We start from the raw sequence: 7,188 nt of genomic DNA on the forward strand, positions 1-7,188 counted from the left end.
ATAGCATTAATAACACAAAAAAAAGAAAATATCTTAAGGTAAATACAAATAAAACATAAAATTTATAATTTTCATTATTTGAATGTAAAAGAAATGAAAAATCATTAATTATGACAAAAAATTATTCTAAACAAAGAAACAACATTATATTAATCAAAGTGTGTACAATGAACATTAATATGAAATAATGCATAATATTCACGCTTTAGTGAAATTAAGGTTGGTTAATAGCACAAACATATTTATATTGTATTTCTTTTGTAATTAAATTTAAATTTTAAACAGATAACTTTTGTAGAATCTAATATTATCAATAGTTTAGGAAATATTTTTAATATCTAATGAATATAGTATAAAACTATAACTTATAGTAATACGAAAAAGTTTGTACAAAAATCAGACATAAAACATATATTATATAACAACTAAAACTTATTTTTATTATAATATATAAATTGCTTGTAATCTAGCATACCAGTATCAGTTTCATTATTAACTACTGCAGTTATTTCAGTATTTGGATTTTTTCCCCAAACACTTTTTAAAGTCAATATTGTTTACATTCCAAGGGAAAAGTCCACAAGCTCTAAAACCATTTATTAAAACTTCAGCTCTTACTGTATTTTTCAAAACCTTATCCAAAATTGGAGAAAAATCAATCTTAGTTACTGCACTACCTGGATGTTCATTGCGCCAATCAAAAACACCTTTTTTCCAGCCAGCTTTAATTGGTCTGAATGCTGCAACATCTGCTGGCTGCAAAATTCTCGTTGCATTAGGATATAAAGTAATTAAAATTATGTTTAATTGCAAACATAATTTGCTTAAATGATATGTTAAATGACTTGTGTGCCCATCAACAAAAAGGATTATAGGAAATGGAATACCACTTTCAACAACAAATGGATAAAAGATATTTGATATATACTCATAAAATATTTCAGACTTCATCCATCCTGTGTCAGACCGGCCAACTCCCCAATTGGGAGGAATTGAATCCAAGATATTTTGTGGAACTCTTTTATATTAAAATATTACCATAGGGTGACACATCTGTCCAACAGCATTAAAGGAAAACATTACTGTGATATTTTCTTTATTGTTACCTTTTGCAACTTCATAAATGTCTTTGGACCCTTTTGGACCCAATACACATTTAGTTTTGGGACAAAGTGAAAACCCTGTTTCATCCCCATTGAATACTCTACGGCCGTCATTCAAAATGTCAACTAAATTTTCCTCTGTTAGATAACTATGAATGTCATTGAACCATTTTTTGATATCATATTCACTTACATTGGAACTTGCATTGGTAACAAGTTCACTAGTCCTTATTGATAATATTGGATGTCTTCTTAAAAAAGCTTTATACCAACCAATCCCTAAATTAAAAAAGTTTTTATTTAATAATATTAGGTACAATTCTAAGTATAAAATTAGTACATATTACCAGGTAAATTATTTTTAAATGGATTTGGCCTCTCTTGTTCATCTAAAAATTTTTTGACACTGTCTTGTAAGTCTTCACGCCTCCTAGGAAATCCTTTCTTTGAGCATTCGAGTAACCATTTTACTAGTGTCTCTTCTTCATTGGTAGTTAAGAATGTTGAAGGTCCACATGAAAAGTTTTGTTTATTTGGGTTTTTTAATCTGAACTGTAGAGTAGAACGAGCAACACCAAATTTTTTGGCAGCTGAGTTTTGTGACATGCCATCATCCTGAATAGCCTTTATAGCTGCATTAATGTTGTCAAAATTGCTCGTTTTTTTTGGCATTTTGTCTATAAATCATTTAAAATAATTACCAACATTGTGAATAACCACTTAATTAAATGGTTAATGAAAAGTTATTTAAATACTTAAAAAATTTAAAAATATGCCAATGATTATATTACTTAAAAACGTACACAAATTCTATTATTGGGCACCTCATACCAATAACTAAAATATCTGAAATATTCAATATAGTTATTGGCACCTATTTTTATTATTTAAATGAAAAATTTGAGTACATTTTAAATTATATTTTTAAACTATAAATGTACTTAAGATTCAGAATCAACCAAATATAACTGTTTGCGACCATTTGTGTATGAGTAAAAGCTTAATTTCATAGCAGTACATGTTACGATTTAAAGAAAAATCTTACCTTTTTTGACGTGCTGTTCAGCGTCACTTCTTGAACAAAATGTTATATATTATCAGTCACAAAATAATGATTACTTTTGGCGCAAATATAAATAGGACAGTATGACCAATTATTTAAAAATAAAAAATCTTTTTAAAATCCAACACAGCACTATTTATCGATAAAATAAGTTTGGTATGCCGATAACTATACCCCTGCCAATAACTGTATGGTTTACCGTTTACCCTATTTATGATTATCATTTCCCTATTTAATTATTTGTTACATATGTTTTTAGAATAGGTACAGAGATTTTAGCAAACTCGCATAGATCTATTCTATACCTAGAAAAGATAAAATGCTCACTGAAAGATGTTATGTTATTATGAATTGCATTTTGAAGAGAATGATATTCTACTTTTTGACGAAATTATCTTAAATGATAGAACAGTCAATAAAATTAAAAGAATTAAACCTATATTAAAAACAGCGGCAGTTTCATCTATATTTCCAAACTTCCCATTTTGTTTAAGTATTGTACGCTTTTTTATTACAATGCGTTTGCATTTTATTGTAAGACATTCCAACTACAAAAAAAAGGAAAAACAAGTGTAGTAGAAAATTATCAAAACTTTAATTAATGTATTTATTTTTGTATATTATGTATGATCAGTAATCAATATAGGTATGTATCATGTTTCATTTATCAATTATCATTATTCATTAAAATCATACCTAGACTTATTAGAATATTTTGAATTTTAGACTTTTTTTATAGCCAACACCTTTTGAACCTTGATTGTATATTTAGGTATACTTTAACATAACCAGGTAATAAATAATGAATCATAAATCATAATTTATATTTCATTCGAATTCAAAAAAATTAAAAAGAACGTACATTTTATAGTAAATACCGTATAATATATGGTAAAATGTAGGCCTATTATCGAACGACGCGCTCCTACAAGGTGGTAGAATAACCGTGTGACTTTTAATTTGTCGGGCCATATTTTTTATACGGAGTTTGTGGTCTCCTAATCTGCATGTGTATGCTTGTACTGTGGTCACATTGATTTCGTCTTGGGTGATATAATTCGTAATTTTTGTTTACATTCTGAATATTCTGGTGGAAATATTCAAGTTCTCGGTGTACGCAGTGCAAGCGACGGAATAGAGCACCTTACCGACGACTTGGCAAAGTGTTACACGGCTGGTCACGCGTGTGCTTCGAACCTAATATTACGATATATATTTTTTGCACGCTTTGTAAATAAAAAGATTTTCGTCGCATGCGTCACGAGAATAGTTTGAATCTCAACACTCTTACCACCCGAAAACCTCACCTTCCTACCAACTGACCTTCAGCTGTTGTTTGGTGTTACCGGGTAGCGAACGATTATGAGATGGCCGCATGTGAAGGTTGGAAGCCTGCGGGCGTCCTTTCCGGGAACGACGCTGCCACCCACCCACTTGTCTTGCTGACACCATATTTGATGATAAAAAAATGGCAGCGGGAAATTTAAACTTGTCAAAATTATTGCGTATCCTTCATGATGAGAAAAATGTATATTAATTTTGTAATTTGTGATATCCCTTTACGCAAACATTTTTTATCTGTAATCCTAATCGATATGCAATAACCCGCGTTCTTATCACCAAATTCAAATATGGATTAAAAATTAAAAAATTCTCTTAGATTGGGGTCGGAAGAATTCTAAGTACAGTCTTCTTCAAATCACCATCACGAATAAAGATTCGACACTACGATCATTCTTGAATACAGTTTTGTGTCAATTTGCGAAGGGATGCAGAGGATAGTTACCGCAAACACCGAAACATAGGCATGCCTAATTATATTAAAACTATAATCCTCATAAATTGTGTGGTTTGACTTTTTGTCGTCTTTGACAGATCAAAAAAAAAAAAAAAAATTTTCAAATAAAACCTCAATTACATAATATATCATAATATACATTTTTGCTTATTTCGAAAATAAATTTTTAGCATAAAATGTTACACGTTACTGTGTAAAATATATTATTATTTAATCATATAATATTGTTTCATTATAGTAACCAATACCATTGAGTGAAATAAATTCTATAATCAACACAATAATACTACGTTAATAACCTGGATTGTTATTATTATTATAATTTATAACTATATTAATAACCTAGTAAGTATGTACAAATAAGTAAGTATTTGTTGGTGTTTCACAAAAAATTATAAACTAATTTATTGAATTTGTTAAAAATTTGGAAATGCATAATTGCTGTTCATTTGCAATCGGCGATTTTTAAGTTTAATTTCTAAATATATTATTGATCTTAATACTTTGTTAAAATTATTGAATTTAACAAGATGTTATGATCTCTATAAATTGTGTGATATGACTTTTTACCTAAGTTTGACAGACTTTAAATTAACTAAAAATAAGCACCAATTTTAAACGGCGGTTAATAATATTGAACTGAGTATTAGTTTTCAACTTCATTTTGTAATATTATGGAATCTATTATTTCTGAGACAATTACATTTTTTTAATAAAATGCACAGTTTTTTGTTATTATCAGCTGTTTTTCAAGGTGGCAGCCAACGCTGATCTCAAAGGTGAGGGAAAAACATTTTTCGCTAATATCATACCTATACTTTTTTCTAAAAAGGTAATTAAAAGAATCTTCAGCTATAAATGAATGAATTAATACCGAATTCAGTTATTAATCGGTCTAATTAGAATATTTGAATTTAAATTTATTACCCGTTAGCGAAGAATTTTAGTGCATTTGCTTGAATATACACGAAAATAATAACTCGTATTCGTACAATTACAGGTATAATATAATATTATGTATGCAAATAAGCAATCGTTAATTTAAAGATGATAATTTATTAAACAAATCAAACATATTTGACATAGTTAAATGGACTAAATAGTATAGTGTATGGTGTAAATACTGTTAATAACACGCTGTAATATTTAAAATAAATGTACCTAGGTATTAAATATTTTTTTATTTTATTTTCGATTTATATAGTAACTGCAATGTTTTTATATATTATACTCATTATAGTATATCTGAGCGCACGGCAGTACGCCAGGCCAAGTTCCAGCAATGACAGTGTATCTTTACACGAACCAATCCACCCAGTTTTTCAAACCCATATATCTCTGTTTCCTTTTAAGATAAACTTTTGAAATTTAAAACACAGATTAACCTTAGGTAGTTTAAGATGCTGTAAGAATATGAGCCCATAATATTGTGCCATTTCAAAATGGGAGATTGTCAAAATTTGTAATTTTGTTACTCTCATTCACACACTCACCATCAAAATTATAAGACTCTTCCCGTATAGGTAGAAACGTGAAATTTGGCACAAAGATAGGTTTTACTGAGTAAATAAAGGGAAAAATCTAAAAATTGAATTTTTTTCAAAATTAATGCCGCTTTAGAAAGTATATTTTTAAACATGTGAAGTGGCGCGCTTGGCAAGCATAAACGTTTTCTTTCGAATAACGTTACAATATCAATATGGTAATAAGAAATTATTTGTAGTTGACTTATACATATATTTATAAAACATTTTAATGTTAAATTTATTTTATTCAAATACAGAATATTTTAATAATATTCGTCGGTTTACACCTGGAAATTTTAAGTGATAATGTCATAAGAAAACATTGATGAAAAATTGTATACTTTTATGAATTGAATAGAATTATTATCATTATTTTGTATAATACAGAGAAGGAGTTACCGAAATAGCAACGTCCGTATCGTAATTGCAAAAAAAAACATTTCGTCCATGATGCTGAAGTCCGCAAAAATTAATTATATCCCCAACAAAAATCAAACGGTGAAATAACACCCAAAAACTTAACCTATCAAAGTAGTGAAATCTATATTGTGGCCAAATCTGCTATTTTTTAATTCATAACTTCATTGTACTTTTTCATTAAAAAGCAACACTTCTCTTTTATTTGTATTGTTTAACACTTGATCAGTTTATGAATGAAGCATAACACATCATTATCGAATGTACTCACTTATGACTTACGTGGGTGATGGGGAGAAGATAACTCAGAAAAAAGAAAAAGGTTTAGATTTCTTCACAAAAAAGACAGCGAATCATAGAAGTGGTATCTATAATGTGGCCAAGTCTAGTTTATACCTCATTCAGAAACTGGCAAAGTGTTAAACAATACAAATAGAAGAGGAGTGTTGCTCTTTAATGTAGGAATGCATTGAGGTTATGAATCAAAAATAGCAGACTTGGCCACAATGTAGATTTCACTACATATTTGATAGGCCAACTTTTTTGGGAGGGAGCAGTTTAGAAAATTGCCTTTTTTCATTGTTTGGTTTTTGTTGGAGATACTACTACCTACTAGCTATATCCCCGAGCGTGCATTTTGTTTCCTGTTAGAAGTGACACCTATTTTATGATTTAACTTGGTTCTATTTGTTATTCATTATAATGATGTTCAAACGTTTTTTTTTTTTTTTTATAAAAAGAGTATATATTATAATTGAAATTAATAAAATATATAAACTTATAGGTTATAACTAAAGGTAGAGGTCAGACAATTGTATACCCATAATGACGAGTTTATTATTAAAATATCTATACTTACAACCGATTATATTGAAAATTACAAAATGCGAAATGCCGAGTACACAAATACTGGAATACAGTGTTTTTGAGTTTTGACCAAATGTAAAGTACATGTTTAAAATATATAAAATAATAAAAATTATTTTATTCTCTGCAACTGAAAGCAACCTTGTACAAAAAAAAATAGTAATAACAATAATTGTAATTTGAAAAAAAATCCCTGTGTGAAACTCTATATAAATTGTATATTATTCTCTACATACATAGATCAATTAGGGGCTGCAGCAAAATTATTATCAACTGATCAAACTGTTCAGAGTTTTAACTCATAAATTAACTAAGTAGCAAAACGCCAAATCATCAATAATTAAATCAAACAAAAATTATTCTAGGAATGTGTTGAAAATTGATTTAAACCACCTTCGATGTGTCGATGCGTTA

At 28.5% G+C, this 7,188-nt stretch overlaps 1 protein-coding gene across 4 annotated transcripts; it reads right to left on the bottom strand.

Moving 5' to 3' along the window:
• Positions 1 to 225: 225 nt before the first annotated feature.
• Positions 226 to 2,711, bottom strand: LOC114123838 (uncharacterized). Of its 4 annotated transcripts, XM_050210828.1 has the most exons (5): positions 2,149 to 2,711; positions 1,451 to 1,780; positions 1,297 to 1,382; positions 678 to 756; positions 226 to 586 (listed from the first exon to the last, which is right to left on the bottom strand). In XM_050210828.1, the coding sequence occupies exons 2-5, from the start codon at positions 1,773 to 1,775 to the stop codon at positions 558 to 560; spliced, it is 519 nt and encodes a 172-aa protein (XP_050066785.1). In that variant the 5' UTR covers positions 1,776 to 1,780; positions 2,149 to 2,711; the 3' UTR covers positions 226 to 557. The 4 variants fall into 4 exon arrangements, with proteins under 4 accessions (XP_050066785.1, XP_050066783.1, XP_050066784.1 ...); XM_050210826.1 differs by having other exon boundaries at positions 226 to 756; XM_050210827.1 differs by having other exon boundaries at positions 226 to 756; positions 1,107 to 1,382.
• Between the last annotated feature and the right edge of the window lie 4,477 nt (positions 2,712 to 7,188).

Source organism: Aphis gossypii, chromosome 1 (genome assembly GCF_020184175.1).
Source record: "Aphis gossypii isolate Hap1 chromosome 1, ASM2018417v2, whole genome shotgun sequence".
Taxonomy (NCBI): domain Eukaryota; kingdom Metazoa; phylum Arthropoda; class Insecta; order Hemiptera; family Aphididae; genus Aphis; species Aphis gossypii.